This window comes from Pipistrellus kuhlii, unplaced genomic scaffold (assembly GCF_014108245.1).
Source record: "Pipistrellus kuhlii isolate mPipKuh1 unplaced genomic scaffold, mPipKuh1.p scaffold_m20_p_2, whole genome shotgun sequence".
Taxonomy (NCBI): domain Eukaryota; kingdom Metazoa; phylum Chordata; class Mammalia; order Chiroptera; family Vespertilionidae; genus Pipistrellus; species Pipistrellus kuhlii.
Window position 1 is genome coordinate 168,843,480 of NW_023425515.1, and position 18,868 is coordinate 168,862,347.

Sequence of the window (18,868 nt, forward strand, 5' to 3'; positions counted from 1 at the left end):
ATCTCTTCCCTGGTTCCTGCTGCCAGCGCCACCCTCCTCGGCCATCAGCATGAGCGGAAGCCCTCACTGGCCCCTGCTCTCGCCCTCTGCTTCTCAAGGCACCTCACCACCACCTCTCCGGTGCTCTGGGGCATTGGGCAAGGAAGGACCGTGGCTTGGGGAAGGGGGAGGGGGAGGTTTTCTGAGAGGCCTCAGGAGAGGACTTAAGCCAGTGTTTTCCCAAAGTGTGGTATTCGTACCCCCAGGGGTACGGGAAGAGTTTGGTGGGGGTACTCGTTGCACCGGAGTTTGGTGGGGATATGCACTGCACCATGCTTAGCTGCGCCTAATTCTACGTTCTCATGAGAACGAGGGGTACTCAGCGTTACGAAAATTATAGAAGGGGTACATATATGTCAAAAGTTTGGGAAACTCTGATAAGCGAAATGAACAAGAAAACCAACCAGAGCCAGAGGACCCCTTGATCAGCACATTTACAGTAAACACTCCTTGCGGCAGGCAGAGCACGGGGTGTGGGTGGGGGTGAAGGTCGGGGTGGGGGTGTCCCATCCCCAGGACAGCCCAGTGGTTCTGCTGTCCTCCCAGCAGGATGACCCCCAGCCTTCTCCAGGGTGTCTCTGGTGAAAGGACTGGAAGTGGGCCTCTGCCTCCTCGCGGGCTCTGAGGCAGAATCTGCCCTGCTATGGGTGGGTGGGGAGCTGCGGTGCCAATTAACAGCCAGGCGAGGGGCTGCCTGCCAGTGCCTGAGACAACTTAGCTCGCAGGAGCCCTGGCAGTGCCAGACTTGGGCCCCACGGAGCCTCCTAGGCTCTCCTGTTATACGGCAAGCAGCTGACAGAAGGCCCTGGGGTGAGGGTAGGAGGGTCGCGCGGGGTGGAGGAAAGGCAGTGCTCATGTCCCCCTGCTCCCTGCAGTCCGGTCCCCGTACTCACCAGCATCCCTTTGGCACCTTTCCCCACCATGGTGGCAGTGGGTTTCGGACTCTGGAGTCCCAGGGCACAGTCACAGGCTCTGCTTCTAGCACCTTTCAGGCCACAGACCTCAAGAGCTGTGGAGAGAGCACAGAGTGAGGACTGAGCCAGGCAGGCAGGGCAGGGCCTGTGTGGCCCTCAGGGCTCTCCAGAGCAGGTAGTGCAGGGCCCAGATCACCAGCTGGCAGGCCTCCCTTCCCTCCAACCCCAGCGACCTCATGCCAAGCGCTTCTCATGTTGCTCCTTTCTCGATGATCCTGAACCAGCTCCTCCCTAGCTCTTCTCCCGACCCTTCCCCTGCATCCCTTAGTCTCCGGGATTCTTGTCCCAAGGGGCAAAAGTCTATTTTTAATTCTCCAGATGCCCAATTCTATAAAAGACAAAGAACACAAAACTGGACAGGGTCCCATCCCTTCATCGTCTGTGGATGGCTTCAACCTTTTCCCCGAGAAGGGTCAGTTTGGATCAGCGCACTCAGCAGCCAGGACGGTCTTTCCTCCGCCTGATGCCACTCAGCGCGGCTCCGGGGCAGCTGGGCTTGTTGTTATGTCACTAACCGGGACCGTAAGCTCCGGACACATCACACATGCCATGTGCGGGCACGCTCCCCTGACCTTCTGCAGGCCGTCTCCTCTGCAACACCTTCCCCGCTGCTGACCAGGTGGGGTTCTTCAAATCCTTTAGGGCCGTGCACAGTGCCTTTTCTCTGTAGCCTGTCCCTCAACCAAAATAAACAGATTGCTTCCTGCTTCGTGTTTGGTGCAGACATCCACTGGTGTCCTTGTCAACTCAGAAGAGAAGTTACTTTGAAGTCCGTCAACCGTGAATCAGGGAGTTGCCTGAGGGCTTGGGTCTGAGTTTCATTTACTCCTCTGTGCCCAGCACTTAGCACAGTGCTGGGCTTGCGGAAGTGTGGGTTGCATAGAAGGGACATGGGGAAGGCCCAGGCACTGGAATGATGGCCCGGGTCAGCCAAGATCTTGTAGGAAGCATCTGAGAGGCGAGGTGGGGCTGGAGGGGCAGCCGAGGAAAGGAAGGAGCAGACACGGACGGTGCAGGTGTGCACAGGTTTACTGTTAGGTGCAGAGGAGGGAGGGCAGGTTTTGACAGGCCACGGGAGAAGAATCCACCTGAGGATTCCTCAGGAGATGAATCAACAACCTTCAGGGAGACTCCAAGAATTCTCTCATAGGAAGAAAATCCTGGGTCAGATGGATAAGGACGGTCAGCCTTCACAGGGTCTGATCCCAGGAAGGGTTGGGCCACCTCCCACCCAAAGGCCCAGGAAGTCTTTGGAAGGCTAGGAGAGCAGGGGAAAAGCTATTTGCTTATGCAAATCAGCCTTGGCTTCTTTAAGCCTTCGCCCTGGCCACAAGGTCTCCTGCAGAGCCTGTGGCAAGTGTGAATGTAACTTATCACCATTTTCTCCTTTTTTTGAGTCAACTAGACTGGCCTCTCTGACTCCTTCTAAAGAGGTCTCTGCTCCTGACTTTGGTCTTCTGGGGACAAGTCAGCAGGGTGGGTGTGTACTCCCTTAAAATCATACCCTCGTCCTCCTCACTCACGACACCCCTCCCTCCAAGCTGTAAGTTCTACATTTGTCTTCCCAAAGCTGTCCCTCTTCAGCCAACAAATAATAACAATGAGTGATGGCAGCAATAACAGCAGATGGCACTAAGAACCATCTCACGGGTTGGGAATTATGCCTTGAGGTCAGGTGTGTATATTGAAAACACTCCTGGGATTGTCCTCACCCGGAGTTACCCAGAGCACTGATTGCAAACACAGTCCATGTCCTCGGGGTGCTTACAGATTAATGATGGCTGCAATAGGATGAGTTGGGTGAAAAGTTTTGCTTACTTCTCCATCTCTGCCATTTATATTAAATGGTCCCATACACCCATTCCAAAAGGACAGACTGAATGCCCATGACATGCCAGGCCCCTTCCAGATGTTGGAGACTCACATTACCTGGGCACCATGGGACCTACTCCTAACCCGTAGAGGGGTGGCCATTGACCAGCAGGAAGTCTGAAGTTCGGCATAGCACGAAGAGTGTGGCTGTGGGACAGGGTATCCTGGGATTCTGGCTCTGCCACTCACTAGGTATATGGCTTCAAGCAAGTTCCTTCACCCCTCTGAGCCCAGTATTCTCAAGTTGGAAGACAGGGCTAACAATCCTTTATAAATTCTGAAGTTTCTGCTTCATTTTTGTACTTGACTGCAAGTCCTTCACATTTTCCTCCCCATCCAATCCATAAATATTCCCACAGCCCCAAAGCTCTGATTTTCTCCAATAGTCCTCCCCAGCCAACCGGATATGGCCTAAATTGTTTATCAGTCATTTGGGGCTGGCCACAATTCATTTATTCCACAAATATTTATTTCAGGCTTGCTCTGGGCCAGACCTGTGCTCGCACCAAGCACCCGCGGGTCTCTGCCTTCCTGCGGCTTACAGGATAGGGGGGATGAGGGAACCTGGTGTCTCCAATGTAGATCATTGAAGACCGAGATAAAGGGTGTGAAGGAGAAAGATCCTTAAAGCAGAGGGTCCTGGCCTGTCTGAGAGCCACAGAAGGCTTCCCAAGGAAATGATATTTGAGAGTCAGAAGGAGTTAATGAGGCAAAGTGGCGAAGAGAGGAAGAGGAAGAAGTAGTTAAGCAAATGAAATAACGTAGGAAAGACGCTGAGGCTAGGGCTCAGATAGCCAGGGAGGAAGTGGCCAAACATGAGCAGGGACAGAGGAGCAAGGTCAGGGCCATTGGGGCCTAGATGTTTTAGTCTTTAACCTGAAGGCCATGACAGCTATTCTGGGCTTTAAAGCAGAGTTGTAGTTGTAGAGGAGCGATTGGTGGAATATAAATACATTCTCAACACATCACCACAGATACAGTGTGGAGAAAGGAGAGGTAGGAAGAGAGAATGGCACAGAAGAAATCAATTAGGAATAGGCCAGGCCAGAGATGAGATCTGTTGGGTATGAAAGTCATGCTCAGGTGGGGAAAGGAATACAGATTTGAGAAGGATATGGAAGATGACATTGGTAGGAATTAGTGAGGAACTGGATATTGGGAGTGAGGGATAAGGCAGGGTCTTTGGTTTTTGCTGGTGCAACAGGAAAAAGCCAATGCCAGTCCCGGAGACAGGAATGCTACAGGTTTGGGGTGGGGAGAGAATGGGCAAGGTTGGGCAAAATGAGTTGCCTGTGAGCCACCCAATGGTGCCTGGTGAGAGGGCAGTCACAGGACCTGGTCGCCTTTAGTCTCATTGCTCAGTCTTTCCTCTCCCCCAAACCGTATTGTCAGGTCAGTCCATTTTAAGGGTCCTCCCTGGGGAATGAAAAGAGTCAGGTTCTTTCTCTGTTTTCAAGGACCTCACCGTTTAATAGAGGAGGGAGCATAATCTCCATTCTCTTTGATGAAGGGAGTGGAGGGGCTGTGGGAGCAGGGAAGGGCCCTCGGTTCTGCCTTGAGCCCAGGCTGGTTATCCAGGGCCACCTGTGGCCTGTGCGACTATTCCTCATTCCCAGCGGTTTCTTGCCACCATGCCTTGAGTATCTTTCCATTTCCACCTGTATATATATCCGATCCATTTTCAAAACCTGTCCCATTGTCACTATCTTCAAAGAGCCCCCCCGCCTTTTTTTCCTCCTCCCATTGCAGTCATCCTTTCCACGGTACCGCCAAAGCACACTGTGTACATCTGATTAACACTCTCGTCACACACAGCGTAGCAGCACAGTTACTTGTGTCCGAAGCTGGCGCCCCGCCAGCGGGAGCGATCTTCCAGGGCAGTGCTGGGATTCTTCCGTCCCCAGGGCTGGGCACAGCGGTGCCGCCCGCCGCAGTCGCAGTGCAGGCCAAGTAAGGGGGCGTTTTCTCTGCAGTCCTTGTAAATATTTGGGCATGCTCAGTGTCGCCCATTCGTCCCTTCCTGGAACCAGCCCCTCACCCACTTCTCCCCAACCAGATTCTGATGGTCCCACCCTTTAGAAGTCTTTAATAAGTCCTTCTCTCCTCCACTCCTTGACACCTCCCCGCCCCCCCTCCAATTTTTATTTAGCTGCCCACAGCAGCATCCGGCTTGGTTCTGCAAAGACATAGACCCAGGCTTTGTGCGGAAGCTGTCAGAGAGAGCCGGGGCTGCGGCTCCTTTAAGAGAGACCCACGAGAGGGCGTGGCCTGCGGAAAGCTGGACGAAAGTAGGCGCGGCTCCTTTAAGAAGCGGCCCGCAGCCTGCCAGGAGGCCCCGGCCGGCAGGCTGGGGTGCGGTCGCTCTGGGGGCTGCGGCACCATCCGGAGCGCCCCGATTCCTCGAAGCGGGGTGCGTCCGCTCTAATCAGGGTGCGAGGGGGAGAGAGGGGCGGGCGTTACATCAGCCACCACGTGTGGGCCTCTCCGCTGGTGCAGAGGCTGCGGTCCCGCCCCCGCCCCCGCCGTGGAAAAGTACCGCGGCCCAGGTACCCGCCCCTTCCCCGCCCCCGGGCCGGCCCCCGCCCTTCCCGGCCCTCTGGGCAAGCCCCCTCCCGCCCGCCCGCCCGGCCCCGGCCCCGGCCCCGGCCCGGCGGGTTCTCCCTCCGGCCTTGGCTTCGGGGTGCGGGGCGCCGGCTGGGGTGGCGCCCCAGGCTGCTAGGCCCCTGCCCTCACCTGTGGCCGCCCGAGCCCGCCCTGTGCGCGCCCAGAAGGAAGGCTGGGATGGGGAGGGCGCGGATTCTCCCCGGGGGAGCATCCCCCCAAGAGCGCCACGGCCCCAGCCCCTTTCCAAAGCCCACGACCGGGGGCGCGGACAAAGAGCCGGAGGAGAGCGCCGGACTCCCCGGCGCAGCAGCTTCCCGGGACCGGCGAGCCCCCGGGGACCCAGCCCGGGCCAGGAGGTGGGCGGGCGGGCAGATAGGGAGGCCAGCCGGCTGGAGGGGCCAGATAGGCAGCCAGGGTGGCGACAGGGCGAAGCGATGGAGCCGGCACTGGCAGGCGGGGCGCAGGCACGGCCTGCCGGTTCCGGGTCCCCCACGGATCCCCGGCGCGCAGACCCGGCAGCGCCCGGACGGACCGGGACTCGCTCCACTCGCTCCCCGCACCACCCGGCGCCGGCGGCCCCCGACCGAGCGGGCATCCGCACGCAGCGCCCCCACTCCGGCAGCACCCCCCCCCCCCAACACACACACACACACACACACACACACACACCGCCTTTCCTGCGGGCTTCAGCTCCTTGGTGACAGCCCAGACACCCAGACGCGCGCACCTACCCCGGCCTCCGTGGCGAGACGTACATCCCCGTGCGTGCACCCAAACTCTTACCCTCAGATGCCTGCAAGCATGCTCCATCACACCCCCCGCCACCCCCCTCTACACCCCACACATACACACCCCACACAGACACACACGCCGCACGCACACTGGCCCTGGGGCTCCATCCCGAGGAGCCACCCGACACCCCGATGGACAGCTGGACAGACGGAGGCGCGCGCCGCAGCGCCCCCTCCCCCGGCCCCCTTACCATGCTGCAGCCCCCGGCCCAGCGAGCTGGGTCCGCACCGCGCTGCGCCCAGGTGGCTTTCTTAAAGGGAAAGTTGCATCAGCCTCCGAGGCGTAGTGCCGCCCCGAGTGAGCCCGCCCGCCCCGCCGCGCTGCTGCTCGCGGCTCCTCCGGAGCTAGTTGTGTTTTGGTTTCGGGGAGGCGGGGGCCAAGACTTTGGTGAAAGTTTAGAGACTGAGAAGGCTTGGGAGAACCTAGCCAAGTCCCTCCCCTCCCAGAACAGCTCTCCTGGCTGCCCAACCTCCTCTCCCCCTTCTTCCTCCCCCCCCCCCCCCCTTCATCCCCACCCGTCCTGGCCGACTTCTCAGGCTCCTCCTCCCAGGGAATAAAATTACAAGTCACTCCAGCTTTCAGATGATTGATCCCCTCTCACCCCTGGGAGTGGGCTCCACAAAGGAGCCCCCTTCTCCGTCCCTGCCTGTCTTCCCTCCAGCTGGGGCCCTGGAAGGAAGCAGATGTCGTCCCCTTCGGGCGAGGCTGGAAGGAAGCCAGAAGACCTGGGCCACTTAGGGGGGCTGGGGCTCCAGTTAGCCTGCCAGCACCCCCCCTCCCCCCGCCTACTGCGCCTGCGTTTCCCCTAGAGAGGAGCCTGAGCGGATTCCATTCCCTTAGGAACAGCACCGCTGGGGGCGTGGCACAGCTGGGGTAAGGCCTTGGTCCTACTCAGAACTGGAGCTCTAGGGGGTAATCTTCTCCAGGGACCCTCCTTTTGACCACTGGGGAGACAGCCCAGGTTCCAAATTCCAGCTGAAGGAGACTTGGCCAAAAGGAGGTTTGGTGAGCCTCAGTTTCCTCCCCGAGAAATGGAGAGGATAAGCTGAGGTAATGATGCTTCTATGGGAAACACGTTGCTCCAGCCCTTCTGGGAGCCATGCTTGGCAGTGGTGGGAAGGGGCTCCACGTTTGCTTACCTCGTGAGAGCCACCAGCTGTCAGGGAGAAGGGCCAGTAAGTACTGGCTGTCAGAACAGTCCTTGAAGTCCCAGCCTCACCTGAGTACATTCTTCACTATTGTCTGTCCAGGAAACAGGTTTTATTTGTTCCCTGGGGACAATCAGCCTCTAAGCAGCTGAGGCACACATGCCAAACTTGTACAAGATCAATTGACAAAAAAAACAAAAACAAAAAAGAATTGACGAGGAAGAATCCACTTTATTAACCTAAGGATCAGAGGCACTGAGCAAGATAGCTGGTGTCAAGCACAGGCACTTCCTGCTGGCCGGACTCTCGGGTGTACGCCATAGACCTTCCCCCAGGGTTCTGCCATCTCAGAACTCAACCTATTCCGGTTGGAGACTTGATCAGATCCAAGAAGACAGGCAGGTCTCATAAGCAAGATTTTCATTTTTGCTTTCCGCCAAACCTGGCAGGTATAGGATGTTTAGGATTTGTATTCTAATGAATGAAATGTGGTGTCGTGTGTGAGTGTGAGTGTGAGTGTGTGTGTGTGTGTGTGTGTGTACATGTGTGTGTGTGCGCCCCACTTGCCGCTCCCGCTAGGACATACTAATACATTCTGCTTCTGGTGTCTCCCTCCCCCTTGTCAAAAAAGGGCCACCACACAGGGCAGGCAGGAAAGAGGCTGCTGGAAGAGGGCCCCCAAGCAGTGGAGTGGGGACAAGGCAGAAAGTGAGAGGAGGGGGCCGTGGCTTCCCTTCTCCCTTTGGCTGGGGGTGGGGGAGAGAGGAGGGACCCCTGTGTCAGTGAAGGGTCTGAAGACGTCACGGCCCAGGGAAAGTGTGGCTTTCCCACCCCGTACACGAGACACCCTACAAGGTGTGGTGTCTTGTGTCCCTTGTACAGGAGGCTGAAGGGCTATTCAGGATGCTCGGAGCCCTCAGGCCTGGCTGGGGGCGGGGTGCTCAGGATTCAGCCTTCTGAGGTCCTACCAGGAAGAGGGGAAGGCCGTCAGGGAGGCCTTGGCCCTGCGCCCTGCGTGGGGGAAAGAGAAGATTTCCCCTGGGCTGTTTGGGGAAGTTAGAGATGTTGCCCAAGGGTTTTTTTTTTTTTTTTTTTTTTTAGACACACAGATGACATAATAGAAAGTATTATTTGAGCACATATAGAAAGGCTGATACATGTGTACGTCTTGCCCATCTTGATCCAGATAGGGTCTCAGGATACCGCACAGCGAGTTGAATCCCGAGAAGCTTGTGAGAAAAGATCCCTAGCTTGAAAAGCTGCTTTCATGAGACAGGGATGAGAGCAGCTGTTTTTTTCCAACCAGAGAGAGAGGCCCCAGGGGAGGCGGGTCTGGGCTGAGCCCAGGTCAGAGCTGGGATGACCTTCATCCTTTGGACGTGGGCATTTGACTCCCAGGATGGGAAGGGTGTGTGGACAGAGTCGGGGGGATCAGGCCTGAGAACAGACAGGACTCCTGGGGTCAGATACGTGGCCTGCCTCTGCTGGGGCAGGGCGGCCAGAGAAAAGGCAGCTGGCTGGGCCCCACCCACTGTGGGCTGAGGCGTGCCTCAGGAACCTCCAGTTACAGCGCTGTTTCCTCGCCCAGCGTCAGATCCCCAGTGCTGGCTGGCTTCCTTGCTTGTCACCAGCCCGCAGGATCAAGGCCTCTGCCGGGACTCACCGAATCAGTGTAGGTGTGTGTCTGGTAGAAACAGGGATGAGGCCGGACGTGCACTGGAGGAGCTGGCAGCGCTGGCACCTTGGGGGAGGGTGCTGCGGGACCCTGTTGAGAGTTGGGGGAAGGTGCACATTGCTTGGAGTTGTAGTCTGTCCTGACCTTGGTCTCTACCTCCTTGGAGCCCCAGCAGCTAGAAAACACGATCGTCAATGGCCTGCCTGGGCTCTGCCATCTGGTTCTTTCTCCCTTGAACTTGGAGCAAGCACCGTGAGCAGCGCCTGGCACCTTCCCTCCTCTGTGCTGAGGCAGAGGAGCACGTTAGATTGGTTCTAGGTCCAAGAGCTCCTCCAGGGCTCCACGTGCCCCTTGAGACACTTTGTCGTGCTGTCTCTGGCCCTGATCCATGGGGCTCAGAGCAGAGCTCCAGGCTGGCGCTCAGTGGCTCCAGGGGAGTTAGGCATACAGGCTGGAAACACTGCCTTTGGCTCTCCCTGGGCTGGGGCGGCTGCGCTGATGTCCAGAGCATTTGGTGCCCAGGCACCTAAACACTGTAGAGCCCCCCTCAAGGCCGGAATTCCCAAATGACAAGGATGTCAAAGCTCCCCACACCATAGAAAACCCCCAAACTTAGAGTTCCCAATACCCAGAACCCCCGGTGCCCACACCCAGGGCCTAATTCCCAAGTTGCCCAACATCTAGACAACTCAATGTTCTTTTTAAAAAAAATATGTATTTTTATTGATTTCAAAGAGGAAGAGAGAGGAAGAGGGAAAGAGAAATAGAAACACCAACGATGAGAGAGACTCACTGACCAGCTAGCTGCCTCCTGCACAGCCCCTATTGGGGATTCAGCCCGCAACCCGGGCATGTGCCCTTGACCAGAATCAAACCTGGGACCCTTCCGTCCACAGGCCAACGCTCTATCCACTGAGCCAAACCATCCAGGGCCCGCTCAATGTTCTTACCACCCAGCTCTCAGAGAGACGATGATGTCCAATTCTCTGGGAAAGAGCCAGGAGGGGAAGGAGTGGTGCCCTGCCTGACCCAAGTCCCTTCCGTGACTGGTGCTACCTGGGGAATGGCCGTCCCTGCGGCTGGGGGCGGGGTGGAAGCAGCAGCAGTGTTTCTTTGGTGCTCCCTTTCTGGGTCTGCAGAGATCAAGAGGGACACCAGGAGGGGTGGGTTTTCCCCCAGGTTGAGGGCCTGTGTAACGAATGTCCATTTACTCACCGCCGGTGAGTGTGTGTTCACTGTGTGCTGGGCATTGTGCTCCTGTCTAGGAACACAATCATGACAGAAAAGGGGCTCCCGTTCTGTATGGATCATGCAACCATGTGCCTGCTGCTCGTGGCCCACGTGTGAGCGCGAACGGCTGCTGGCATGTGATGGTGTTGGTGTGCAGCTGGGAGCACAGACTATGAAGCAAGTTGACAGGTCAGAGTGGGTATGATCACCTCAATCTGGCCATCCTTATGACACTTCCCTGCTTCACTGCTTTCCCAAAAGATGGGATGCAAGGCCTTTTTTCCTTCAGACCCCCCAGGTTTGAGGTTCAAGTCTCTCTGTGGGGAGCAGCAGGCTGACCCCAGAGCTGCCTGCAGTAGGCCTGAGAGTGCTTCCCATGTCCCCGGTCCCCACCGGACGCAAAGCCTGTCTGGATTGGGAAGACGGGAAGAGTGGCGGCTAGAAGTGGAGCCGCCAACACCCAACATAGCCGTCCACCTGGGGAGGATCCTGTGACCCCGCTGCCCAGGCCATCCAACTCGGCCTGGTGACCTGGAGGCCGGGCTCCTGCCTGACTGCTTCCCCACATCCCATTCAGTAACCCCTTCAGATTTGAACGTGGGACAGAGCAATGATGTCACCACAGATTATGACATCATAGGGAATGATGACATCATAGGTATTGACAGCAGCCTTGGGCGCGGGTGGGATGATTGCCTGGGTGGGTGTGACTCCATCTGTTGGCACCTCCCCACAACTTCCAGCAGCTGGGGACAGCAGGGCTGGATAAGGGCCACGCTCAAGGGCCCTGCCTTATCTGTCTCCCCCACACGCCTGATCAGTCTGTTACCAGGGGTTGTCCCAGGGAGCAGGCGGGACCTGGCTGGAAGAAGGGAAAGGGTCAGCTGGGGGGCTTGGCTGAGCTCCAGGACAGACAGCCCAGGTCAGAGTCCTGGCAGAGCCCCAGGAAGAAGGAGAGGAAGCGTCTCTGGGGGAGCAGTGTAGAGCAATGGTTAGGAACATGAATTCTGAAGCGAAGCCAGGCTGCCTCATTCATATCCTAGGTCTGCCATTTAATAGGGGGTGAACTGGGACCTCAGTTGCTTCAACATTCCTCAGTGAAAACACTACTAGTCGTCACTCAATCACAGCTTTGTTAAGAGGATTAACTATGTGTGAGGTAGGCCTGGTATGTAGGACGTACTCATCCTCCCGGCTGAGATCAGGATGCTCCCCAGGAGGCACCCAGCTTACCCAGCAGCACCTTTGGGTGGCTTGTGCCCCACTGGGATTTTCAGAGTCTGTGCAGCCTCTGGCACAGACTCTGCTTCCTGCACAGCCCCTCACACGTGGCCTTTTTGGCTTGCTTTCTTCTAACAATCCCCACAGACACCTCAGAGCCCTGGTGCTCTCTGGTGACAAAGGCCACACATGGCAATACAGCTGGCCAGACAAGACCCTGACCCTTGTCTGGTTACTTTATGTCACCCTCACATCAAGTTTACAAGGTAGGAGTTATCTCCATTTTCTAGAACGAAAGTTCCGACGGGTTAAGTGATTTGCCCAAGATTACACAACTAGTAAGTGGGAGAACTTGAATTTGAACCCAGGTTGGCCTTCTCCAAAACCTATGCTCTCACCTCAAGGACATCATGCACACAGACCCACGGTGACCCGGCAGAGGTTTTATGTGCCGTATTGATCATGTGAGTGAAGCTATGATTGGGTGTGTGGCCACTGAAATTCTCCAGTCACAGTTGTAAAAGAGCGTGACTTGTGTTTGAGCACAATAAGGTTGAGGGCTTGGCTGCTGGGACTTTCTGTGTAGCTCTGCTGCGACTCTGTGGTTGTGTTGTGTGAGTATAACCATGGCTGAGCTCATCATTTGTGTGTTGTGAAATCAGTCGGCCTGTATGTGTGTGGTGGAGGGGCGTGGCGTAGTGGAGGGGCGTGGCGTAGTGGAGGGGCGTGGCGTGGCTAGTGAAACTGCGGGGGAAGGTGACAGAGGGCCCCGAGTTCCCAGCACCACTTGCCTGTACAGTCCCAGGCCTGTGGCTGCTCACCATGACACACATGATGGATGGCTTCACATGCCTGGTGTACTCCCATGGGCCTGCCCGGTTCTAATTCCTCCCCTACCCCCTGCCTTTTTGTTTTGTTTTGGCGGAAATAAAGTAAATAGTACCAAAAATGGAGTTGGTTTTCCTTTTTTCCCCCCATGGGATATTTATGAAAGCATTTTACAAACCTTTGTGTGATATCTTTAAAAAAATCATTAAGAAAAGGACATTAAGCTATTCCAATTCTTTAATTGGAATGTATCGGTTCTCATTTGGTCTCAAGGTGGTGTTCAGAGTCTGGGGGTCTCCGAGACCCTTCCAGGGGATCCACAGGCAGAAATCCTTTCATGTGATACTACATTGTTACTTGCCATTTTCTCTTTGTTGATATTTGTGCTGGTGATGGAAGAGCAGCCGTGGGTAAGACTGCTGGCGCCCAAAGAGGAATTGAGGTGTGGCTCCCGGCTGTACCGGCAGTCCTTGCATGTGCCTCTGCCATGGTGCCTGCACGGGAGGGAAAGAAAGAAAGAGAGAAAGAGAGAAAGAGAGAAAGAGAGAAAGAGAGAAAGAGAGAAAGAGAGAAAGAGAGAAAGAGAGAAAGAGAGAAAGAAAGAAAGAGGGAGGGAGGGAGGGAGGGAGGGAGGGAGGGAGGGAGGGAGGGAGGGAAGGAGGGAGGTAGGGGGAGTGGGAAAAAAAAAGCCCACCGAAACGAAGGAAGAGACGAAGCTATCGTATCGCTTCTCGGCGAGATACCCAAGCGAAAGAAAAAGACAGAAACAGAAAGAAAGGAAAGAAAAAAAAAAGAAAAGCAAGGAGGGAGGGAGGGAGGGAGGGAGGAAGGGAAGAAAGAAAGAAAGAAAGAAAGAAAGAAAGAAAGAAAGAAAGAAAAGAAAAGAAAAGAAAGAAATGGTATGAAAGAAGGAGAAAGGAAGGAAAAAAAAAATAGTTTCACTTGGAAATTTCCTTAATGAAGCAGTAAGATTACTGATATTATTAACTTTCAGCCTGTGAGTACATGTCATCTTAATGTTTTGTGTGACTAATGTGAAGTCTATATAAAGCATGTCTGCTGCCTCCTGAAGTGTGATCATTCTATCAAGGAAAAGCACTCCCGGGGTTGAGGTGTGAGCCGAATGCCGCTTTTCTCATTGAAAAAGAACAAATGACAAAACATAGTTATTCAGCCTGGGATGTTTGACATAATTTTTTCTGGGAAATGAATGGTGGGGGAGGGGGGAACTATTAGTGTTTGTTGCCAATGATAAAATTAGAGCTTTCAAGAGAAAGTTAGAGTTTTAAAAATTTGTCATTTGCTACCATGAATTTGAAAGCTTCCCAATTTTGATGAGATTGGTAAGGACATTAACGAATGTGTGTGGGTTTTTTTTTTCCTTTTTGTTTTTTAAATTGTTAATGAAATGTGTCAATATTTGGAAGGTTGCATGACGCAGTGAACCAATATTTGTCATTGAATCAGATAACTAGTACTAGGACCACATCACACATGGGTGAACGGCTTGTGCTGGCCAGGTGGCTCAGCTGGTTGGAGCGCTGGCCCGCACACCCAAAGGTGCAGCTGTTTCCCAGTCAGGGCACGTACGGGAGGCAACTGATCAATGTTTCTCTCTAACATCTATGCTTCTCTCTCCCTCTCTCTAAAATCCATGGAAACATCCCAAGGTGAAGATTAAAAAAGAAAAAAAAAAGAAAAAAAACAAGACTGTTCCCCAATAACAAAATAAAATAAAATAAAAAGAGGGGAAAAGTACAAGACTGCCCACTGGATTTTATTTTATTTTATTTTTAAATATATTTTATTGATTTTAGAGAGGAAAGGAGAGGGAGAGAGAGATAGACACATCAGTGAAGAGAGAGAATCGTTGGTTCTTGCATGCCCCCTACTGGGGATCAAGCCCACAACCCAGGCATGTGCCCTTGACTGAAATGACACTCTGTCCATTGAGCCAAACCAGCTAGGGCTGCCCAACGGATTTTAATGTGACAGAATATGAAAAAAATTCATTTCGTTTCAGATTCCACACTGCAATTGACCTTTAAGGAACTACATATGTTGAGTTTTGGTATAGTATCACAGAAGAATATCCGCAATTAACTGAGCAGGCTACTAAAATATTTCTTTCTTTTCTAAATGTGTATGTTATAAGGCTGGGTTTTCTTCACATATTTCAACAAAAACTACAGATTGCAACAGATTGAATGCAGAAGTGGATATGAGAATCCAGCTGTCTCCTATTAAGCCAGACATTAAAGAGATTTCCAAAAGTGACACTGTCCTCACTAAAGTTTTTGTTTTGGAAAATATGTGACTAGTTTTCTTTTCCTGTTAATATATAATACATTTATGTTATTATTTTTAATTAATACATATTTTAAATTTCCAGTAGTTTTAATTTAGAACACAATAAATGTCAATAGATAAAACCCACCAAAATAAAACCCTTTGGGTCCTCAATTATTTTAAAAAATGTAAAAGGGATCCTGGGTTCAAAAAGTTGGGGAACCACTGGATTGGAGTTTTATTTATTTACTTACTTATTTACTTATTTTATATATTTTATTGACTTTTTCCAGAGAGGAAGGGATAGGGTTAGAGAGCTAGAAACATCGATGACAGAGAAACATCAATCAGCTGTCTCCTGCACACCCCTTGATGTGCCCACAACCAATGTACCTGCCCTTGACCGGAATCGAACCTGGGACCTTTCAGTCCACAGACCAACGCTCTATCTTTGAGCCAAACCAGTTTTGGCTTTATTATTATTATTTTTTTAACACAACTAAACTTTATTATAAACCTTAAACTTACCAAGAGACTAGATCTTAATTGCTCCTTCAACTAGAAGAAATGATGGTTATGTAATGTTAGAGGTGTTAGCTAGCGATCATATTGCTATATCACTGGATCAGATCAATAGCTTGCTCACCTTACACTTACACAATGGTGTATGTCGATTATATCCAGCTTTAAAAGGAGCCTAGGTCTTTGTTGTTATTAATGTACTACTAAAGAATCAGCTGCGTACATTACAATGCATGTGAGCTGCAGCTTTCCAGCATGTTCCCAGAGTAGTTCGAGACATTCTCTTCCCTTTGTTGAATGTGATGTTGCCACTTTCTCCCTGGACAGCCTGGTCCTCCTTAATGAGAAGAAAAAAACTGATCCCTCGATAGCTACTGCCTCCAGGACCGATAACGTCGGCTGGCTGACGGGGCTGGGCTCCACACTGTGACTGGTGTTCTTAGTTCATTGGAACTCCACTGTTTCTAAGCACACTTTTTAAAGAAGCTATTATCTATTGAGATCATTCTATGTTAACTTTAATTCACTTTCTCATTGAATCCTCACCACGACTCTATAAGCTTGGTGCTATGTATAGATAAGAAAATCCGACCTCAGAGAGGTTAGGAGAAACCTCTAGGCATATAACTGCCCTTACATCACTTTTAATGTATACATTCAAACAGGTATTCACCTACCTTAACAATTGTTTTTAGTAACAGATTACCAGCAAAGGGGAGACCAGCACAGATCCTCCCCTGAGCTCCCCCTGAGCCCCTCACATCCGGATCCTTACCTCCGAGCCTCCACGAGGGCCCAGGTCCTGTCCAGGGCACATCTGAACCCTTGAACAAATGACTTGCCTGGATTCCCCCCCCCCCCCCCCCCCCCCCGAACCTTTATGACAAGCCTTCACACTCCATCCTCCCCACTGACTCTCTCCGAGTCCTTACCTGGGCAACATGCTTGAGCTCCCTGCCTGAACCCCTCAATCAGCCCTCATCCCGGAGCCTGCACTTGGGCCTTGAGCTACAGGTGGATTCCGACTCTGAGACGCCCTCTCGGGAGCAGCAGAGGATCTGGAGCCCGGAGCTGAGAGAAGCAGGAGTGGAGAGGAACCCTGGGCTTTCAGGCCCTGCCACAGCCAAGAATGTTCCCAGACAGCACTGAGCTCTCACCCTAACCCGCCTCAGCTCAAGGGTCCACTGCCCCCGCATTCCCCTCCCCTTCAAGAACCAACAGCCGCCTCTGGAGCAACTGGGGCATCACCATGGCAACAGGGCCCGGCCAGCATGTGTGTGTGGGGTGGGGCTGCTTTAAAGTCTTTTATGGCCCCCAATCAGAGGCCTAATTCTCTCCTGTTGGCAATGCTCAGGGGCCCTGTGGATGAAGGGGTCCTGAAAAGGAGGGACCATCCACTTCCCACCATGTCTCTCAGCTCAGAGGAAGAAATTTCTCCGGTCCCAGCCAGATCCTTCCTGAGACAATCTAGTGGGAAACTCAAGCTCTCTTGTCCAGACACACACCCAGCCCTCACCAACACTCTGGATGCTGAGGGGGGTCTCTTGCCTCTTCCTGGTATTCTGGTGGCAGAACTAGAGGGGAAGCTGAGAGGGTCTGACCTCTTGCTCTCCCCTCCCCACTCCTCCCCTCCCCCCCTGCCTCCCGCAGTGTCTATCACGGATGAGATTTTGTCAGTGGAGTACCTGATGGAGGAATAGGAGAGTGAGCCTAGGGCATAGGGGTGCTCAGGGCTTGGTGACCTAGACAGAGGCCTTGTGTGGGTGATTAGCTGTCACATTGGGTCTAAGCTCCTTACTCTCAGAATCTAGCCTTCCCACCCCCAGGTCTAAGGTCCCCCCTGACCCATTTAGCCTAACCAGCTGTGGTCTTGCGGAGGTCAGGCCTCTTTTAGTCTCCATCTTTGTGAGTCTCTCGGGCCCTCCCTGCCGTGTGTAGTGCGTCTGTGTCTCTGTCTCCTTGTCTCTGTGAAGAGGCCTGTGGCCAGGATTCTGGGAAACCGGTTGGTGACAGAGGGCATGGATCACTGGTAACAGGTTACACAGATCGCAGCCACAGGGCAGCGGGTGACAGGGAGTCTTAGGACCCAGACTGGTAGGTGACAGGGGGTTTTAGACAACACAGGTTCCAGGTGGCAATGCATTGACCCAGGGTTTGAGGCGCACCTGGTGCTTGTGGGACATCTGTGTTTGTATTTGACACACAGACTCGGTGACCCTGAGTTGTGGCCAACACAGAATCTGGGTGACTCGATAGCCATTCAGAAAGGGTTTGGGAGGCAGCAGTGGCTTTCAACTGGGGGCGACCCGCCCCTCCCCAGGGACATTCGGCTGTGCCTGCACACACGTTTGGTTGTCACAACCAGGGGGAAGGTGTGCCACCAGCAGGTACTGGGGAGAGGCCAGGGTCCCACAAAGCACAAGACAGTCCCTCACAGCAGAGAGTTCTCCGGCCCAAACAGAGAGGGCTGACTCTGACGCCCAGCTCTTGGGCTCTGAGGCCTGTGGAAACCTCATCTCTAACATGGAATCCCCTAAGGTTATGGGGATCCTGAGTTGACACTTGCAGTGTTTAGAATAGCGCCTGGCACATAAACGATGTGTTGACGCCTTTGGAGAGAAGAACAGTAGATCCAGGTTCAGGGAGTCAAGCATTCCTTCCCTTTCTACTCAGAGTTTCTATTTCCGACAGGCTTCTCCCATTCCAGGAAACCGCAGGCCACCAGGGTCTCCGGATTCAGGGAGTCACACATTGTTCCCCTGTCTACTTACAGTTTCTGTCTCAGACAGGCTTCTTTCATTCTAGGAAACCACCGGGCCAAAGGCTGACATCATGCCGGCTTCGTGATGTCAGAGGACAAGGCACACGCTTTCCCCTGCTTCGTTCCTGCGCTTTTAAATCCGGGGGCCACCTCTGGTTGGCTAGCGTGGCCCTGCGATGGCCAGTGTTCTGCACACACTCTAAATGAGACCAGCACCGCCGATTGGGGGGGGGTGGCGAGTTGTGGAGAAGGGATGATGCTACCCAGGAGAGAAGGGCACCTGAGCAGGCCGAGATGACAGATGCCCCTTGCCCAGGGGTTGTGGGTGAGCCGGGGTTGATGCAGGATCAGATCCATGCAGGCTGCCGGTGGCACAATGCCTTCTGTGAGTGAATGTCTTCTCTTCTCAGAAACTGCATTCAACTCTGCTGACCAATCTCCTTCTTATAACACTTTCATTTTCTCTAGCTTTTTTGATGACCTAATCTCTTGATTTTCCTCCTTCCTTCCTGGTGGCAACTCCTTGGCCTCCCTTCCGTTCTCTTCTGCCAGTCCCAGAAATGGTGGAGGCCCTCAAAGCTCAATCCCAGCGGCTCTGTCTTTCTCAGCCCTTTCTCAGTGGCTCATTGTGCTGTCTCAGTGGGAGCTTGAGAGAGCCATTGTGGGAGCATTTACACCGCAGAATATGAAAAACTCAGAGTTTCTTGCCTTTGTTGGAGAGACAATAGTTAAACAGTTACTATGGTCCATTGACATGAAAACTTGCTCTTATCTAGATCTTATCTTACAAACAAGGGCTAGCCCTTGTTTGTAAGCTAAGATCTAGATAAGAGCAAGTTTTCCTATCAGTCTTTTCTCAACTATAACCTAGTTTCACATGCAACCCAGGGTTACACTAAAACTATTTTAACCT

At 53.3% G+C, this 18,868-nt stretch overlaps 1 protein-coding gene and 1 long non-coding RNA gene across 5 annotated transcripts in view; one reads left to right on the top strand and one right to left on the bottom strand.

The window, feature by feature from the left end:
- The window catches only part of LOC118722893, a 28,104-nt gene extending 21,825 nt beyond the window's left edge, over positions 1 to 6,279 (top strand). The window contains exon 3 of the long non-coding RNA XR_004989160.2: positions 5,866 to 6,279. This is a non-coding gene — a long non-coding RNA (uncharacterized LOC118722893). The remainder of the gene's footprint in view (positions 1 to 5,865) is intronic.
- Positions 1 to 6,654, bottom strand: part of SLC6A9 (solute carrier family 6 member 9) — a 35,347-nt gene extending 28,693 nt beyond the window's left edge. The window contains exons 1-2 of one of the 4 annotated variants that reach the window (XM_036445007.2): positions 6,472 to 6,654; positions 933 to 1,048 (exon numbers count right to left, since the gene is read on the bottom strand). In XM_036445007.2, coding sequence (XP_036300900.1) covers positions 933 to 962 — 30 coding nt within the window. In that variant the 5' untranslated portion in view covers positions 963 to 1,048; positions 6,472 to 6,654. Of the gene's footprint in view, positions 1 to 932; positions 1,049 to 6,220; positions 6,258 to 6,471 lie in introns of those variants that run through there. The other 3 variants (XM_045584734.1, XM_036445008.2, XM_036445009.2) reach the window with 3 other exon arrangements.
- Between the last annotated feature and the right edge of the window lie 12,214 nt (positions 6,655 to 18,868).